Below are 21052 nucleotides of genomic sequence, written 5' to 3'. Positions count from 1 at the left end.
CCTGCCGGGATCGGAGGTTGCAGTGAGCTGAGATCATGCCATTGTACTCCAGCCTGGGCAACAAGGGCAAAACTCCGTCTCAAAAAAAAAAAATGTTCTTCCAAGAACTGAGCTCTCCTGGCTCCTGTGTGTAAAGAAGGAAGCCCATTAGCCTTTGAGTTTGCCTAACTACCAAGCAGGACTTGATATTTTCAGCTTTGATTTTTCAGATGAAACTTCAAAGTGAAACTTGCAAAAAGAATTTCTCCACATGAACACAGCAAATAGAAAAATATTTAAGATATCTAAAACTTTATGTGTAGGAAGAAATAAGTCTAGAAAATAATTTCCTAAGGAGTAAAATCACAAGTCTACACACTTTCTAGCCTTAAGTAATGACCTGATTTCATGATCAAATCAATAGAGCGAACCTGTATATAAGAAACAGTGAAAATTTAGAATTTATGTTTCATCTGAATCCAGCTAGTTGGAGGATGCCAAAACCCAGACCACCCATTTACATGACCACGTCCTAAACTTCATTGTTTAAACGTTGCATGGAATGTTAATAGATATTCCTCACATACACACAAAAAAAGAGTCCATGATGAAATCAATAATAAAAAACAAACAAAATTGCCATAATGAGACCACCCTGAATGGGTTGCAAATATCATGAACCTAGTAAAGGTTCCAGCATTCCTTCATTTGTTTAATCAAAACCCAGGATTTCCCAAACTCATGTCAGCCCAGATCCTTGAGTGAAGAAATAACCATTAATACTTGGGGATAAGCCCCTACAGGTTAGGAGTACATAAGTTGGTCTACATTTATTGGCTACAAAGTTGTTACCCAGTTTCCACTCCAGGCTTTGCACACACACAGTCTCATTGGCTTTGCCAAAATATTCAAAGTTAACCAACTTCTCTATAGTTAGAGTCCATTTGGGGCCAAGTTTCTTAATTCTTTAATTCATGCAAAACATAGGAATTCTAAAGAAAGAATACAAGTCAAACTATTTTTTGGCTTTGGTGTCCTAATAAACAAACAAATAAGCAAGCTATGGAATTGTATAAATCTAGTTGAATATTGTTATCATACCACCAGAAAATAACAGATTTGGCACCAACCTAAAATGTGTAACTATGCCTCTGTTAAACAGTTTTAGCTTTTGAAGCTGATACCAGAGAACTTCACAAAGACATCTAAAACATGGATAATTAAAACTAAGAATTATTGTGAGACAGTAATCACCTGCAATAGAATTTAAAATTGAACCAAATATTATAATACCAGAAAAATGCAATGATAATAATGGTGTGTTAAACATACTTTTTAGAAAATTCGGATCATGTCACTGAGATTCTGTTATTTTTCCAGGTAGCAACTTCTGTATACAAACAGTTGTAATGATACTATGTTAACATATGGCAACTTAATTCGTGAATATGCTGCAGATCACAATGACATCCTTCCAGATTATATTCAATGAAAAGTCTAAGTCATAATGAATCTATATAAGGTAGTTTAGTCTATACTTCACTGCAGTTTTTTTTTTTAAGTGCTCTGTGAAAATCACAAAAGTAACCATTAAAATACAATGAGCAGCTGTTGCTTTGTAATGTTGTCGTAAGAGATACTCACTTGTCTGTGATGTGAAAGGTAGACAGAACACATGGCTTAAACTTGTTTTTCCCTGATCCTGCTATAATTCTGGCACAGGACTAAGCAGATAGCACAAGCTTAACTCAATAAAACTGGCTGGGTCAAGGAAAAGTTTTAGGGCCTGAAGAGTGTCAGCCTCTTCTTCCTTGTCATCACTTTTGCCAGCGAGGTCCCAGGACCCCAGAGCAGTGTGGAGCTTCAGGAGATCCCTAATGGAACAGTGACTCAGATGCAGGCAGCCTTCATGTTCTGCTGGGGTTGCGCCCTGGAGATGCTGCACAGCACAGGGCTGCTGGTTGGTGGACAGGCCCCTGCTGCTAATCACAGAAGACTACTGTCACAAGCAGTTCCTATCAAGGCCAGGTCAGATTCTGACACATGTGCTAGTAGGGGATTTTATTTCCATATGGAAGAACCTCCAATAGAAAAACACTATGGCTTCTCTCCATCCCACTGCAGGGGAAGAGATTTATTGATGGGTGAGTTTGAAAGAAGTGTATGAGTTTGGGCTGGGCGCGGTGGCTCATGCCTGTAATCCCAGCACTTTGGGAGGCTGAGGCGGGCGGATCACGAGGTCAGGAGATCGAGCCCATCCTGGCCAATATAGTGAAACTCTGTCTCTACCAAAATACAAAAAATTAGCCGGGCATGGTCATGCGCATCTGTAGTCCCAGCTACTCAGGAGGCTGAGGCAGGAGAATAGCTTGAACCTGGGAAGCGGAGATTACGGTGAGCCAAGATGGTGCCACTACACTCCAGCCTGGTGACAGAGCAAGACTCCGTCTTAAAAAAAAAAAAGAAGTGGATGAGTTTGAAAGAAGTAGCTGAGCAGGGTGATTCAGTCCCTTCTGGTCCTGTCTCTTTTTCTGGATCATCCTGGCCAAAGAGAGGGGACTCTCCCTCCAGTCACCCCTGCTGTGCCATAAATGGTACAAAGTCATACCTGGGACTGAATGGGTACACTTACCTAAGTCAGGACTGAAATGTTACAAGCTGCAGATTCCAAGTCACATTCTCCAATTGGCTTCATCAGAAATAAAGCCGCTTTTGATTTTTTTGCCCCTTTTGAATCTCGGTTTATCTGACTGTGCCTTGCTTTTCAGCTGGTTCTTGATTGAGGAGGGCAGACAAGGGGTGTTCCATAGTGATCTCCTGCAGCCGTCCTGCCCCTTCACCCTGACAGCAATAGCCCTTACAGTCACCTCCACCTGTGCCTCCCTTGGCTGAGAAACAGCCCAACCTCCTTTCTTTCCCCTCCACCGATCATCAAAAGCAATCCTTCAAGTGTCTCACTTCCTGAGGGGCCTAATTGCAGTTATAATGCCATAGGATTGATCAGAAAAGTTAATCCCAGCAATGGGCTGTCTTACCAGCATCTCACCTCTGACTCAGGATTTTAAGCCTCCTTGGAAGGGGGTATCTGAAGAGGGTGGAGAGACCCTTTGGATGCATAACCAAACATGCAATTTGCTCTCCTCATTGAGAGATCTAGCATTGGTCCAGACTCAAAAGACAGATAGACGATACTAAGCTTCTTGACCCCATCTCTTCTCACGAACAAAACATACAGCTTAATAACATTGTTTTTAGAAAACATAGAGTTATTTTGGGGGCCAGGCAAATTCCTTTACCTTTTCTCCTGGTCTTCTTGGCTGTCACTTGCTTTGCTTACAGACAGCAGCCTCTTGTCTCGAGGAACCTGGAAACATCACCAACCATCAGTCAGACGTACACAGATGCAACCATGACCATGTTCAGAGCTGGACACCAGCATAAGCAAAGAAACCAAAACGGAATGTTCTCCAGGAAATGGTGGAAAAGTTGCTATCATCAGGAGATGTTAAAGGCGAGTAGCCTGAGTGACAATGATTATGGAGCCAGAGACAAAGGGTTGGTGATAAACATATGGCCACAACAGACACGATTCGGCTGCTCACTGCTGACTTAGGTGACTCTCCCTAGACCCGAGCACCTCTCATGCACTCCCCACCTTGGGAGTGGAAGAGGGGAGAGGAGCAATGTGAGCAGAGGTGAATCTAGACTTGGGTGCCTTTGATCAGACAGAAAACATAACAGAGTTACAACAAGTGTCACCATAAAGAACAGGGAGCTACCCTCCCCTCTGATGAGAACTTTAGGTGCTGACATGGTTGGGGGTGCTTAGGCACGGGGGGGGCCGTACTGAGCCAGCAGCTGGGGGAAGCATCCAGTATACCTGGGCCCCCCTTTGTCCACCTTCCTACACAGCTTGTGGACTTGCTTCCACAGTTTTGTTTCTAAATACACATTCATTATTGTCTTAAAACTCCTAATGCCCTTTGGGAGGCCAAGGCAGGCGGATCATGAGGTCAGGAGATCGAGACCATCCTGGCTAACACGGTGAAACCTCGTCTCTACTAAAAATACAAAAAATTAGCCAGGCGTGGTGGCGGGCACCTGTAGTCCCAGCTACTCAGGAGGCTGAGGCCAGAGAATGGCGTGAACCTGGGAGGCAGAGCTTGCAGTGAGCCGAGATCGCGCCACTGCACTCTAGCCTGGGCGACAGAGCGAGACTCCGTCTCAAAAAAAAAACTCCCAATGCCAACATATTACCTGAAAAATATTGAAAAAGTGCTCATTGAGAAAAGGGCCATCCCACCAGCTGTGTCTCTGACCATCATCTAATCGTCTACTGCATCCTAGATCCTTTACTCTGCCGTTGTTTTCAAACACATGAATAAGCAGGTTTGAATTGGGTTGGTTGATTGAATTTTTTGTTTGTGTATTTTTCTTTCTTTTTTTTTTGCTCTGTCACCAGATCTTCCTTCTAGCCAAACTCCTTTGAACCCAAAAAGCAGCTTTTGCTTTCTTGAGATGAAAGAACATTCATGAAAATCATCCCTCTACTGGAGTCCTCTAGCAATTCCTGTGATTTCCACTTACCTGAATATGTACACAAGTCCAGATACCTGGCTTAGGGTGGGGACAGAGCAGGGTGGCCAGGAGTCCAGACCTAGAGCCTGCTTGCCTGGGTTCAAATCTCATCTCTACCACTCAGTAAACTCTGTCCCACTTTCCTCATCTGAAAAATGGGCATAACAATAGTCCCTTATCTCACAGGTTTTTAGTAAAATTACATGAGTTAATTTAATTTTCTAAGCACTTGGAGTGTCTGGTACTTTATATTTGTTAATAAAAAATAAAATAAATCAATTGTAAATCATTCATGTTAACTTTCAGAGTGTAAACTATACCAGGCATTGCTAAACACTGCATAGAAATGAGATAAATGATAGTTCTCATCATCTATTGAAGATGACAGATAAACATACAATTTCAATACTCACTACCTGTGTTCATTGCAGCACTATTCACAGTAGTCTGAAGGAGGAAACCACCCAAGCGTCTATCAGCAGATGAATGGAAAAACAAAATGGGACATGGCCATACAATGGAATACTATGCTGCCTTAACAGAGAATGAAATTAAGGTACATGCTATACTATGGAGGGACCCTGAAGACACTACGCTAAAAAACTAAGCCAGATACAAAAGGACAAATATTGTATGATTCCACTTATATGAGGTACCCCAGAAGACTCAAATTCATAGACAGAAGGTAAAACACAGAGGACTCGCAGGTAGGAGGATAAGAAAGGAATTATTGTTTAAGGAGTACAGCGTTTTCTGTTTGGGAAAATGAAAAGGCTCTGAAGATAGATGGTGGCGATATTTGCACAACAATGTGAATGTACTTAATGCCACAGAACTGGACACTTAATAATGGTTAAAATGGTAAATTTTATGTTATATATCTTTTATGACAATGCTTTTAAAGGCATTAAGGAAGAAGTAAGTATTTAAGGAGATCCCACAGCCATAAAAATAGAATGAAATCATGTCCTTTGCAGCAAGATGGGTGGAGCTGGAGGCCATAATCCTAAGCGAATAAATGCAGGAACAGAAAACCAAATACCACGTGTTCTGACTTATAAATGGGAGCTAAACATTGGGTCCACATTGACATAAAGATGGGAACAACAGACACGGGACTACTAAGGTGGGGATGCAGGGCAAGGGCTGAAAAACTGCCTTTTGGGTCCTATGCTCACTACCTGGGTGCTGGGCACAGTTGTATCCCAAACCTCAGTGTCACACAATATATCCATGTAACAAGCCTGCACACATACCCCCAAATCTAAAACAAAAGTTGAAATAACAAATTTTTTTAAAAAAAAGACCTGCATATGTATCCCAGAACTTAAAGTATAATAATTAAAAATAAAAATAAAAATAAATAATAAAAGAGGGAAAAAAATTTCTACTGGCATTGAGATTAAAAACTTAATAAACTGGAAAACTATACATATATAGAAAAAAGGAGAACTGCCTCCCCAGCTCTGCCTGCCGCTATACCCTGAGTTTATGACTCACCTACCCCACTAGAGAGCACTTAGTTTCTTTCCTAAAATATAGTTATTCCTATAGTGTTTTAAAAATTTAATACCTCATGATATGAGATAAAACTGTGCTACTGACAGGGTTCTCTGGAAGCCTAGAGGATGGAGCTCCCCAGAGGGGCTGAGCCATGGGTAGGAATTTTTCAGGTGGGTGGAGAAGGCTTTCTAGCCACCAGGGCTGCTTATAAAAAGGTTAGAGGGCAGGACAGAACAAGGAAGGCATGGCCGGCATGAGGAATGAGTTGGGGGAGATGTGGCCTCAGAGATGAGCAAAGGCCAGATGAGGAATGGCCTCTGAAGCAGGGACAGATGATTTACTTCTTTTCTCGTGTGCTATGGCACCATAACATTTTTCTTGACTATCAAGCATCCCTCACCCTCTCCCCTTCCAACCAGGTGGCACAAAGTCCCCTGTGCCTCTGAAACCCATCCCCTGCCCCTGGACACCAGCCTCCAGGCTCAGCCTCCAGGGTCCCTTGCTTGGGCTGCTGAATCAGCTCCTAACTGGTCTCTCCTCTCCTTCATTTCATAACTGTGAATTATTTCTGGATCCATTAGGAAGACTCAGAGTGGTCTGCTTAAACTGCAGTCTGATCTTGTCATGTTGCTATTATACTTAAAACCCATCAGTGCTTCCCATTACTCTCAGGTAGGTAGTCTCAAAAACGTCTCCCATCTCAATGTAGGCAGCCCCTGTTTTTCTTCTCACACTTGGGCCAACTATATCTACGACCACGCATACGCTCCTTCTCATAAAAGAGCCATCACACAAAGTCCTCTCTCCCTAGAACATGCTCCACCTCTCCTACACCCACACCACCACCCATGCCTTCTCCAGGCTAACTTGTGCCCATACTTTGAGTCCCTTTTAATTTTCTGTGTCCATGATATGGCAATCTCTATGCCTACCTTGTACATGGTTATGTCCTCAGTGCCTGGAATGTAGTAGGCCCTCACTAAATAATTATTGAAAGAATCAATTGATCAATGAAAATGGCCTGGAAAGGGCAGGACCAAAGAAATAGAAGAATAGGGATTCCAAACACTGAAACAAGTTAGCGACTCTCAAAGATTCATGGAAGTGAATGTTACTGTTGCCAAGAGCCCCTGATGTGAGCTCTGTGCAGACAGCTGTGCTCGGTCTAAGGTACTAGGCACAATACCATAAAGGTGGTTATTAACCTGCGGGTTTGCTCTTCTTTGAACCATGCTCTTTTTTGAAACTTTGGCTTTACAAACCATCTTTAGATAAACTGAGAACTTGAGAACTCTGAACTTGGTCTCTTCCCTTGAGTCCTAGATGTCCCTACCTGGACATCCTGCAGGCACATCAAACTCAACTCTTAATTATTGTTCTCCTCAGAGCCTTTATTCTGTACTCTCTGCCTTGATTAATCTAGGAATCATCTTAGGCATCTTACCCTTGTTATGAACTCCCCTCACCAACTCTCTGTCTCTCTTTCTGTCCTGGTCTGTGCATGTGACAGATCATCCTCTACTCTGTGGCAGAGTAGGTATTGCTTCCTCTGGAAAGCTGGTGAATTATCTGGGAGGTTGTCAGTCAACCCACTGCTCTTGGAACATACCCCTTTTAGAGCATTGACCTCCATAAACCATGGTTATAGGTTTATAGCACTGTGTTTGTCCTGGACTGTGATTGTCGGTGATCTCTCTGAGGTGGTGAACTGAATATCACCTGCCTTTAGATATCCAGTAATTACCCCCATTGCTGGGAGGTTATAGCTACTTAGTGAATATTTTTTGGGTGGGTGTGTGGGTGGGTGGATGGATGGATGGATGGATGGATGGATAGATGGATAGATGGACAAACAAATCAACCAACAAACTGGTTTCCAGCAGTACTGGTCAATAGAACAGATAGAAACCAACTGACCAGGGAAGCCTATTTTTCACTACAGCTGGAACCAGATGATGATAAACCAGCTCTTTCAAGAGGAAAATAAAGTTACATAAAGTAAGTCAAAACATTTTTTAAATATCTGGCTAATTGAATCTGTCACATATTTCTGTCATGCCTGAAATTCATGGAAAGGTCACACAACTTTGGAGCTATTATTTGTAAGTAGTTTAAACTGGATAGAGAACTGGGCTAGAATTTTAGTCTCTAAATTACGACAGATTCTATACATTTGGGTTTTAAAAAATAAACACCACTTGATGAGTAAGCAGCTTATTAAGCTCCAAATGCATACTTTTAAAATTTTTAAATAGATTCAAAAAACGGCATTTTGTAAATGGAGGACATTGTAAAACAATGGCTATTAGGAAACATACAGGATTGTCCTGTGATCTTGGGTAAATCCCACTGAGTTGCATGAACTATAAAATGTAAAACCTGATGGACTTCACTGCAATGATCCTGTGGTGACAGTTATCAACTGCAGGTGAAAAGACCTTGAAATTTATGAAGTATTATGCAAAGGTATGCCTTTGCCACGTTCACAGGACAGGGACCACCATTTCTGGAGTGCCTGCGCATAGCTCATGAACTCCTCCCTGTGGACAGAGTCCATGACTGTCTCCTCAGGGCTGATATACTCCAACTTCAGGAGTGAGGAAAAATGGTTTCTTTGACAAAAATAGAATCAATTCATCCTCTGAAGAGGCATAGAAAGTCTATAAAATGTAAATGATAACACGGCAGCAAGTTTTACAATAATTTAACTTCCCAGAGTTTACACGCATTTAAACCAAAAAAACAGACTGCTTTGTTTCATTAACATTTCACTTGACTACAGAAAAAGGTCTATCCTCAAGGGACATTTAACTTTGTTATAACTTTAACACCAACATATATAAGCTGTGAACACCCAAGCAACTGAAAAGGGCTTCAAAATGATCATTTGAACATACAGTGTTTGAAAACAAGACCAATTCTTTCCAGAAACACTAAAATGTTTCAAGCAAAAGTATAGCAAAGCTCATGTGAAATAAAAGAAGCTATGTAACTCTAGTAGTCCACACAGTCTTGGAAATATTAATTCAACAGAAGGAGTTCTAGACTTGGCTGCAACTTGAGTTTTATGTAAACTCCCTACCTGGTATCTCAGAATATTTACAGAAAGCAATATTTCAGCTTTCCTTTAAATGCTAGCAAATATATAAGAGGACAGTTAATCTAGGTACCACATTTACTAGTACTTAATCACCCATATTTACTAATACTTAATTATCCTCTGCATCTGTGGGAAATAAAATACATTGCCTTCATAAATTACTAATTATGGACTGGACGTGGTGACTCACGCCTAATCCCAGCACTTTGGAAGGTCAAGGTGGGTGGATCACTTGAAGCCAGCAGTTCAAGAGCAGCCTGGCCAACATGTGCAAAATCCTGTCTACTAAAAATACACACACAAAAATTAGCCGGTTGCGGTGATGCATGTCTTAGTCCCAGCTACTTGGGAGGCTGAGGCAGGAAAATTGTTTGAACTCAGGAGATGGAGGTTACAGTGAGCTGAGATCATGCCACTGCACTTCAGCCTGGGCAACAGAGTGAGACTCTGTCTAAAAAAAAAAAATTACTAATTATGTTTGTTTCAGGATATGCTTCTGTTTCTTACTAACACAAAAAAAGATTTGCCATCAAATACAGATATATGAAATTATATCCACTTCACAATAACATAATAAAATCTATATTTTAAAGAATAAGATCAACATATTTCTCCTAAATATAATCAATATATTTCTTCAAAGCCTTTTGAAAACTATTAACTGACATATTAATTTAACATCATAAAAGTTTCAAACAGGCTGGGCACGGTGGCTCACACCTGTAATCCCAGCATTTTGGGAGGTTGAGGAGGGCGGATCGCGAGGTCAAGAGATCAAGACCATCCTGGCCAGTATGGTGAAACCCTGTCTCTACTAAAAATACAAAAATTAGCTGGTCATGGTGGAGCATGCCTGTAATCCCAGGTATTTGGGAGGCTAATGCAGGAGAATCGCTTGAACCCAGGAGGTGGAGGTTGCAGTGAGCCGAGATCGTGCCACTGCACTCCAGCCTGGTGACAGAGAAAGACTCCATCTCACAAAAAAAAAAAAAAGTTAAAAAGAGAAGTTGTAATGATCTGAATAATCAAATCAGGGTCACTTTAAAGATATATTTATAGATTTTGAAGATCAATACAACTGTCAAGTTTTGACTATTCTTTCCATCATAGAAGAAAATTACTTTTCAATTTCTTTCTAAGGATGAGACCAAAAACAGTTAAGCCCTCAAGAAGTGGCCCAGTACACGAAGCAGCCTAATTTGATGAGTTCTGTGCTTCCCAACTATCCTCAATACGTTTTTAAAATTTTCAATTTGTAACATTTAGAATTTATCCTTGCATTTCTCAAATGAGATCCTCAATCAGAAAGAATGAAAACTATAAAACAACCACAGCCAGAAAAGAAGAAGAAGAAAAAGCCTACCATGAAATCATTTTGGTTTTCAGACTTTTTTTTTTTTTTTTTTTCAGGAATTCCCCTTCACTGTAGAGAAAATAGCCTTAGTTACATGCAATGTAGTTTAGGCCTTAAAGCAACCTTTCATCTGGAGCCCAAGTCCCCCCAAGCTAAGGTCCTTCTTGCTATGTCAGGAATCCTGCTGGGAGTTTTATGCCTTCATAAGAGGGTGGTCACAATCTGCCAATGCTGGCTCTCTTGATAAGTGGGAAAGTCAGCCTAGACTGGAGAAAGCCTAGACCAATAGAAAGCCCTTCGTATATTTCTCCAGCACTTCCTAACTATAAAGGATGCATTTATTTGAGTCAGCAATACCCTTATTTAAAATACCCTGGATGGTCCTACCTGTCGGTCACTTGCACCTGCCACTCATACCTCACTCTCCATCTTAGATAAAGCCTCGCTTTGTTTTCAATCATCTCCCCAACAAGGAATCCCTCTTGAGTGTTTTAATGGGAAAGAAGTTGGAAAAGGAATGTGTAATTTTAGAAAACTCTGGCAGAAGAGTAGGTGTGGTGGCAATGCCAGAGGTGGTGGTGGGAGGTCTTTTGAAAGCATGAGAACTATTTTAGGGGAGAGACAGGAGACAATAGCTTGCAAAATGGAGGCTGCTGGAAGTTAACAAGAAGTAGGAAGCAGAAAGGAAACAGGAAGCAGAGACCGAAGGTTACTAAAAGGGAAATTATCTCTCCTGCATGATTTTGCCGAAACCTCTGGTTTTTCCATGACGGAGGGAGAAGGGAAGGTGGGATTCAGTTCTTATTCTAAAATAAGAGTTAATAAGAGTTCATTGTGCCCAACCAGCAAAATAAACACAGCCATCCTCACATTTGTGCCAATTCCCAGCATCAGCCAAAGGTGTTTACAATCAAGGCAGGCAATAAATCTCATTCAGTAAATACTTGTCAATTTTTTACACTTCAATAATTCAAAAGGAGCAGGTCATACCAGGCATAGTTGTTTATGCTTGAGAAAAATCATTGTTTTTTGTTTGATTTCCTGAAATACTCCTATTTTATAGGTAGTATATGGCAAGTAAATTTTTGAAATGTAAGTGCATTACATTTATTTTGCCTTAAGAGTTTTTCAAAATAAAAATTTACTACTCATCAAAACAAACGGAGAAAGTTAGGGTTGTAACCAAATTAGGTATTGAAATTGCTGCAAAAGTCTTCTACAAAAGTGTTCATTGGAATGTTCCTTATATAACTGAAAAATCTAGAAACCTGAATGTTTCTTATAAATAGAAAAATCTAGAGGCAACCTAAATGTTCAACCACCGAGCAATAACTAAATTATGGTACAGCCACTGATATGGTTTGGCTCTGTGTCCTCACCCAAATCTCATCTTGAATTGTACTCCCATAATTCCCATGTGTCATGGGAGGGTTGTGGGAGATAATTTGAATCATGGGAGCAGTTTCCCCCATACTGTTCTTGTGATAGCGAATAAGTCTCACAAGATCTGATGGTTTTATCAGGGGTTTCCACTTTTGCGTCTTCTTCATTTTCTGTTTCCACTGCCATGTAAGAAGTGCCTTTTGCCTCCCACCATGATTCTGAGGCCTCCCCAGCCATGTGGAACTGTAAGTCCAATTAAACCTCCTTTTCTTCTCAGTCTCCGGTATGTCTTTATCAGCAGTGTGAAAATGGACTAATAAAGCCACACAATGTAATATACTTCTTTCAGCAAAAATAATAATCCTAAAGTAAACATGGTAACAAGGAAGTATTTGTAATATGATAAGAATAATATGCAAATATTTATGCATGTGAACAAAGAACACAAAAAATACTATCCCAAAATGAGCACTTCCTCTGGGTGGGTGACAGAGTTGAGCTCTGTAGATGGGGAAGTAGGGGGCAATGAGAACAGTAAGAGGCTGTATTCTATATTGAGTTTGGAAATGCTATTAGTTCCCTGGCCTGGGACAAAGAATCTGTTCCTTCTTCCCACCAGCAAAGGGTTGTCCTGGAGCAGGAAGAAGAGAAAAGTGGAGGCTGGGGACCTACCTTGTAGTAGTCATAAAGCAGGCCGAGGGCAGCAGCACTGTCCTCATCACCATTAATGCTCATCATGGCCTTGGTGGCCGCTGTCAGGGGATTCTCCAAGTATGACTTCCAGGCTTCATCCTCACTGGTGTAGGCTCTTCGGGTATTGAATGGAGGGTCGCTGGGCATGGGCACTAAGGCCACTAGTCTTTTATTACTGTAAAAACAAGAGAAATGTGAGGTTCATTTTCAGAGAGAGCAAATTTTTTATCCCTAATAATATACACATTACATGACTACAAGCATTAATTTTTATTTCCCCAGAATGGGAGAGAAGGAAGGGAAGAAGTTTAAAGTTAAAGTGACAACTATTGATTTTTTTTTTACTGTTATGAGAAGTAATAAGTCTTTAAAAAGTAGTACCAGTAGTATAAGCTGGTATTATGGTTTGAATGTTCATCACCTCCAAAACCTAAGTTAAAATTTAGTCAACATTGTGATGGTATTGGAAGGTAGGGCTTCCACGTGGTGTTGAGCCCACTCATCTTTAAGAGGTGTTTAGGTCATGAATGGATTAATGCCATTATCAAAGGAGTGGGTTCATTGTGACTGAAATAGCTTCACCCCCTCTTGCTCTCTTTCCATCTTGCTCTCTCTTTACTCTTCCATCTTTCCCCATAAGATGATGCTGCGAGAAGTCCTTGGTCAGATGCTGCCCCTTGATCCTGGACTTCCCGGCCTCCAGAATTGTGAGCCAATAAATTTCTACCCAGGGTCAGGTATTCTGTTATAGCAGCACAAAATTGACTATAACAATTGGTCCTCTTCAAACTCAGAGCTCAGTATCCAGTCATTCTAGGGGCCAAGTAATTTTATTTATTTATTCTTTTTTTTTTTTTTTCTGAGACTTAGTTTCACTCTTGTTGTCCAGGTTGGAGTGCAATGGCACAATCTCAGCTCACTGAAACCTCTGCTTCCCAGGTTCAAGGATTCTCCATCTCAGCCTCCCAAGTAAGTGGGATTACAGGCGCCTGCCACCATGCTTGGCTAATTTTTGTATTTCTAGTAGAGATGACCGGTCTCAAACTCCTGACCTCAGGTGATCCCTCTGCCTGGGCCTCCCAGAGTGCAAGGATTACAGGCATGTGCCACCATGCCTGGCCTAATTATTCTTTATTAATGAATGCAAGAATGGAACCCTAAGAGAGAGCAGGTTTCATTTAATTCTCTGAGTTCTCATTATAAATATGTGCAAGACATTAAATGTAATCAATATACTAATGATTATTGAAAACTGTTTTATCTAGTTTAATCTATACTTGAAATTACTAGCAAATTATAGACCAACCCATGTCTCAATGTAAAAGGCAATGTAAGCTACTTTGCAAACACAATGTATTACAGGTAATGCTGTGCAAAATGATATGGAACAGTAGTAATGAGATGGACTCTATTGTAGAGCCTGTGCTGCTACAGAATTCTACAATATTTAGGTGATAATAAAAGCTACAAGCTACAAAGACCATCATGGAAAGTGAGGGAATCTATACAGGGAATTTACAGTAGAAACAGAAATGGGTGGGAATCAATCAATCCTAACCAAGCCAGCCTTGCATAAAGCAGCAATTGACAAACAAGGCAATGTCTTCAGGTGAGTATGATGACTCAAGTACCCAAAGACCATGATAGTCCTCAGCATCTCCCCATGCTGGGTGCTCGGCTATCAAATAACAGAGCCTGCAGAGGTTTGGTCACTTCTCTCCTAGCTCTCATATGTTTGTTCATTGAAATGGAACCCACATGGAACAATGAGACATTGTATTTCAGTAACACCTATGTCAGCACATCGTAACACGGCAGGGACATGTGACAAGGCTGGCAAAGGCAACAACAACATCAATCAATAGAAATGCAACTGCCAAGGACTTCTGATGATCATGCAGTCATAAAAGAGGTCCCCGTTTGCCAAGAACCAACATATGTTGGTGCAGATGCATGGGAAAGGGAACAGTTATATACTGTTGATAGGAATGTATATTAGTACAATCTCTATGGAAAACAGTATGGAGATTTTTCAAAGAACCAAAAGTAGATCTACCATTCTTTCCAGCAATCCCATTGCTAGGTATGTACCCTAAGGAAAATAAGTCATTATATTAAAAAGACACCTCCACTCGTATGTTTATTACAGCACAATTCACAATTGCAAAGATACGGAAAAAACCTATGTACCCATCAATTGATGAGTGGTTAAAGAAAACGTGGTGTACACACACACACACAATGAAATAGTACTCAGCCATTAAAAAAGAATGAAATAAGGTCTTTTGCAGCAACTGTGATGGAACTGGAGGCCACTATCCTAAGTGAAGTAACCCAGGAACGACAACAACAAAAAACAAATACCACATGTTCTCACTTATAAGTGGGAGCTAAGCAGCTATGGGTATGCAAAGGCAAACAGAGTGATATAATAAACATTGGTACAATGTACACTATTCAGGTGACACGTGCATTAAAAGCCCAGACTTCATCACTATACAATGCATTCATGTAACCAAAAACCACCTGTACCCCTAAAGCTATTGAAATGAAAAATATAGAAATAAAATAAAATAGAAAATAAAAAAAGAAAGGCTTAAAAAAAGAGGTCTATTTTTGCTGACACTCCTATGGGATCTCCTAATGGTAGATGATTCCTCAGCTCACTTTGTGATGGAGAACTGGAGTGAACTCACAACAAAGAGTGTGTCAAGGGCCCTTTGTGTGCTGTCATGATGCATGCTTTGGTGTAAGGTCAGAAAAAAAGACACTGACATTGGTAAGATATGTTTGGGGTGGGGCAGATGGGAAATGCATGTTTAGCAGAGTGGAGTTCTGGTCGCTAGGCCTCTGAATCAGGCTCTTTGAGCCAGTGGTTTGGTGAAACTGATTGGAAGGAAAGAGAGAACATTGACTCAATTACAAATGAGTTAGATTACAAGGGTATAATCAGGCTTCTTGGAATACATGAGAAAACACCCTGGTTGGCAGGCTTACTACCATACTGTTAGGCACTGTGGTGACATGGAGTAGCATAGGCCTTAGAAGTAAGTATTTGTTCACCATTTACAGTGGTGAGGAGCTGGGTAATGTCTAACGTTCACTTTCTTAAATAGTTCAGTGCCTACTTACCTTACAATGTGCTTATGAAGATCAAATAAAATAATTGATAAAATAGGATTCTGCAAACTGCATAGTACTTTGCAAATAACAGGTATGACTATCACTGCACAGTTTTATGTTCCCATAAAATTTGTGGATACATCAATTTTTGGTAAAGTTTAGTATAATTTAAAAGTCTTAAAGATAATCATTAATTGAAGGGAAGTTGAAGTTGTTCATTCAACAATATTCTTTAAATATTTATTGAGAGCCCAATAGTTGCCAGACATTGTGCTGGTTGTTAAGGATGGAGTGGCACATGACATACTGTTCCTTACCCCATGCACCTGCCAGAGAGAGAGAATATCACTATTACAGGGCCATGCGTGTGAGAAAGGACATGGGTGGTGTTGTGAAGGCACACGACAGAGGGGACTAACCTAATGAAAGGACAAAGAAGCGGGCCAACATTTCTAAACAAAGCTGAAGCATAGGTAGGAATGTGCTGGTCAATGCTGAGATGGCGAGATGTGGGAAATGCTTTTTAAAGTGAAGGATACTTTGGTAGTGCAGAATAATGGGATTTTCTTACAAAAGGAGCACATTCGTATTTATTTTGGAGAGTCCGTTAGAAAAATTTACATATTTAATCTAATGATAAAATAGCATTTCCATGTAGAAAACTTCTAAATATGCAGGGTTGGATTTGGAGACAGGAAATGCTGGTGGACTCCTGAGGTTCTATAATGAGGCCTCCAGGAAGAACTAAGAAGGTAGCAGAGGTGGTAGGCCCTGGCTGTGACAGTGTCACTGGCCCCCCACAATTGATTAGTTGGGGCCACCCTGGGTGCCTGGTCTGCAGCCTCCACTTGGAGAGTAAAATAGAGGATTTGGAACCTCAGTCGTTGCCCATGAAGGCACAGGCATCATGCACACTTCCAAAAATGCCCAGTCCTGCAGGAAGGACTTCACGTTATTTGGAGTGATCACATTGAAAAGGATGAGGATTTACTCTGTCATGCCTCAGAGACACACACATTGCTGTGGAGGAGTGTGGGTGGGGTGAGGTGTTAATTATAACACTGGCTAAATTCCAAAAGTTTAGCAGGAAGCACCAAGCTGAAGGATCAGAGCCAAGTCTCGATTTACACTAAGATGTGTCCTGATTCACTGGAGAGATTTTTCCCTAAATCTTCCTTCTTGAAATCCCTACTCCCTACTGCTGAGTTTCTTAGCTTGCTGATTTCATCTTTCCTAGCACAAAGCTTTGCTCATAAATTTAAGAGCGTCATCAGCCTTTCCCCTAAAATGAAATTGTTGATGAATCCTTACGTGATCAGTGGAAAAAGTATTTTGGGAAATCACAACATTATTAGCTGTTTCTTTTCACATTCTTGACAGCCATAGCGGACTTTTATGCTCTTCCCTTTAACTACGCAATGAATTTGGTTTTTTCTTCGCAAATTATAATCTCTCTGGTACACAGCACTGTTGAATGAAGTTTAATTTAACAAAAACAATAATCTCTCTGGTACGCTGAGCAAAAATGTAGACTTGTAAAGAAAGGAAAGTTTCACAGAGCAACTTTCACCACAGTTAGGAACACTCTGAAGCTGTTTTATCATTGCTCTTTTGGAAGGGCAATTCTAATTCTGCTCTGGTCCACTTCTTAAATATCCTTTGTGAAGCTTCAGGTGCGCTATGTCCTGGGTAGCCTCAAACACAGAACGGTAAACAGCAACTGTAAACTCGATCCCAAGGTCTTGCTTTGGAGGAAAATTTTGGGGATCGCCAGAGCAATCACAGCAAGGCTACTTTTTTGTCACACAGACAACTTTTTTTTTTTTCTTGTTCGTTTTCTTTAATCCATGACTTCACTGTGTGGATGCTGGGAGATGGCTGAGAGATGAGTCATCAGCTGAAGCGGTGAAAGGGAACACGCAGGTGTGCCACTGAGACCAAGACCAGCCAGTCCACAATGCTCCAGATCATTCTGCCAGGACAGCCCCCTCCATGCTCCCCTGAGTATAATAGGAGTCAAATGCAGGAATGCTTTGCTGGGGAGAAGCAGAGGAAGCTTAACACATAACATTTTCCCCTTCTAAAGATATGTGCAGTTATGGTCAACAGATCCAGACACAAATCCACTTATAAAGACACTTGGGATCCAAAACAAAAACTAGGACAGTGCCTGTCACGCAATGCATGTTCATGGGAAACCCCGTGCTAAACCATTAGTGGATGATCTGCTTCCGGGTCAGGGCTTCTTATGTAGCAGGGCAGCTCCCTCATTGTGATCTGTTGAAAATCAGCCCTAGACACAAGGGTTTGTAGAGAACAAAAACAAAGGAAAGAAACGAAATTTTTTTAAAAAAGAAAATAACAAAGGAAAAAACTAGGATGGTGAAGTATGCACACAAATTATTACTTTTAATCAACTTCTCATATCCATTTCTACAAGGACATTGGTTTGTTTGTGTTTTATGGAATTTTTGTCTTGATATAGGCGGAGGATGCTTTTGGAGTTGGGTAACTTCAGTTTAAATCTCAGCTCTATCAATGAGTGAATTTAGATGAGTTGCTCATCTCCTTGATGAGCAGGTATCTCTTTGAGCTTCCATTTCTTCCTCTGTGTCATGATATTTTATAATATTATTCTAAAGGAATCACTCAGATATTTACATTTGAAGTGCTTGGTGCATTACAGATCTTCCATAGATCATAGCTAGATAGTAGTTGTACCCTCCATAGAACTAATTCTACTAATAACCAGCTCAAAGTCCAATGGACTGTTTTCAGGTCCTAACTCCTTGAATTTTCTTGGCCATTTTTTACTTTTGTAAAATCCTGCTTTACTTGTGAGACACTATGCTAAGATGGTTCTTCTCTTTAGCCAACCATTCTTTCCTAATTTCTGTTCTACCTGAACTCTCCTCTTCTTTCTCTAACTCTGACCATTCCTTGGTCTTTTTCTTATTTCTCTACATCATTGTTCTTATAGCTTTCATTGCTCTACTTTAATGACTAACAGATATATAGTACCTGAGAACAATTTCTGTATTTCTACATGGAATCCTTTTGTCATGGAATCAACCTAAATGCCCATCAATAGAAGAATGGATATAGAAAATGTGGTACATATACATCATGGAATACTATGCAGCCATAAAAAAGAACAAGATCATGTCCTTTGCAGGAACATGGATGGAGCCAGAGGTTATTATCCTTAAACTAACACAGGAATAGAAAACCAAATACTGCATGTTCTCACTTATAAGTGGGAGCCAAATGATGAGAACAAATGGACACAAAGAGACAAACAACAGACACTGGTGCCTACCGGAGGGCGGGGGGTGAGGGGAGGGGAGGAAGAGGAGCATAAAAAATAACTATTGGATACTAGGCTTAGTACCTGGGTGATGAAACAATCTGTACATCAAACTCTTGTGACATGAGTTTACGTATATAACAGACCTGCACATGTACCCCTGAATGTAAAATAAAAGTTAAAAAAAAAAAAAAAAAGAATCTTGCTGTCAATTTAAACTCAATGTCTTCAACACTAAGCTAATCATCAGTTCTCAACCACCAGGCACTCCTCATCATTATCTGTCCCCAGTCACTCAAGGCCAAACCTTATGTACTGTTTAAATATCCAGACTCTGAAGCCAGACTGCCTGGGTGCAAATCTTGGCTGCACCACTTATTAGCTGTGTTACCCTGGATTACTTAGTTAACCTTTCTGTGTATCAGTTTCTTCACCTATAAAATGGAGAAGTATCCCAATGTAGACAGAATCATGATATTAACTTCCTACTATTTTTGTCAGAATTAAATATACTGACACACTATAAAAGCTGCATACATGCTAGCTATTATTCTTTCTCTTTATCAGTTACATGAAGTCAATCACCGTATCTATTATTACAGCTTCAGTCTTATCTCTTCATGCCTTCAACTTTCTCCTCTTTGATCCACATTGAAGGCTAGTAAAATAATCTTCATAGAACGTAATTTTTTCAGAGTATACTATGACTCTTTACTGCCTATAACATCAAGTCCAAAATCCTCTGTCTGACATTTAAGGTCTTCCATTATCTGGTTCCAACCTACTTTTCAAAATTTACTTCCTTGTACTTATTTAATTTAAGGAATTAAGCCATTTTCTCTGCAGCTTCCTAAAGATGCCCATTCTTACTTCTATACCTTTGCTCAGACTGTTCCCCTGCCTGAAATTCCCTTCCTGCTTCTCTGTCTAAATTGTTCTCTTATCAAAGTCCAGCTGCAACATCCCATCCTCCAAAAAATTTTCCAGGATTTTCCCTATTTTAGTCTTTCAGGGCCTCCCTTATGCTAAAAACTTTCACAGCCTATGTGTTATTTATTACATAATCTACCATTTAATTTGTATCATGCAAAGATGACTGACTATGCAAAGAAAACTGTCACTGAAGGCCAGGTGCAGTGGCTCATGCCTGTAATCCCAGCACTTTGGGAGGCCAAGGCAGGTGGATCACCTGAGGTCGGGAGTTCGAGACCAGCCTGGCCAACGTGGCAAAACCCTGTCTCTACTGAAAATACAAAAAAAATTAGCCAGGTGTGGTGGTGCGCATCCACAATCCCAGCTACTCGGGAGGCTGAGGCAGGAAAATCGCTTGAACCTGGGAGGCAGAGGCTGCAGTGAGCCAAGATCAAGCCACTGCACTCCAGCCTGGGCAACAGAGTGAGACTCTGTCTCAAAAAAAAAAAAAAAAAAAGAAAAGAAAAAGAAAAAGGAAAACTGTCACTGAGCTGTCAGATCCACCAATGACACCAAAACAGTGGCATTCCATCAAATAAAAAACCCGGCAGTTCCCATGCACAGTCACTGGCCTTTGTCCTGCCTTGGATTCACAACAGCCTGGCTTCACCCTGGGATCTGGAAAACCTTCTTCTCTAGCTTAGCCTTTGGCTCTCTTCTAGAAGCACCAAACTCTACTTCATCCCCAAGTGCATTCACACAAACACACACATCTCCCTGAGTAAATTAACACACCTACACACCCAGACTGGCCTTAGGCACTTACATCTAAAGTGTGTCAGATTGTTTGTAGAAAATGTTAACACACACAAAGGTTAACTAAGTTGTCCAGGGTAACACAGCTACAAAATACACAACCAGAATCTGACCACAGAAGATGGTCATTGAGTCAAATCCCTATCATATAGAACTTACTAGCCCTATCACATAGCACAGGTGATGCAACCTGTCTGGATCTTAGCTTTCTCATTTGTGAAAGAGCTGATAAATTAAATGAGAGAAATGCATGTGATGCACCTAGCAGAGCACTAGACACAGAGTAGTGCCCTCTAATTGGGCC

At 40.7% G+C, this 21052-nt stretch overlaps 1 protein-coding gene across 3 annotated transcripts in view; it reads right to left on the bottom strand.

Annotated features, from left to right (window-relative positions):
* Positions 1-21052, bottom strand: part of GRHL2 (grainyhead like transcription factor 2) — a 176513-nt gene that overhangs the window by 112586 nt on the left and 42875 nt on the right. For all 3 annotated transcript variants that reach the window (XM_024251472.3, XM_054518706.2, XM_054518705.2), the window contains exons 2-3: positions 12570-12765; positions 3276-3343 (exon numbers count right to left, since the gene is read on the bottom strand). In XM_024251472.3, the coding sequence (XP_024107240.1) occupies positions 3276-3343; positions 12570-12765 (264 nt within the window). The remainder of the gene's footprint in view (positions 1-3275; positions 3344-12569; positions 12766-21052) is intronic.

Source organism: Pongo abelii, chromosome 7 (genome assembly GCF_028885655.2).
Source record: "Pongo abelii isolate AG06213 chromosome 7, NHGRI_mPonAbe1-v2.0_pri, whole genome shotgun sequence".
Lineage (NCBI taxonomy): Eukaryota > Metazoa > Chordata > Mammalia > Primates > Hominidae > Pongo > Pongo abelii.
This window is presented reverse-complemented; position numbering and strand designations above follow the sequence as displayed.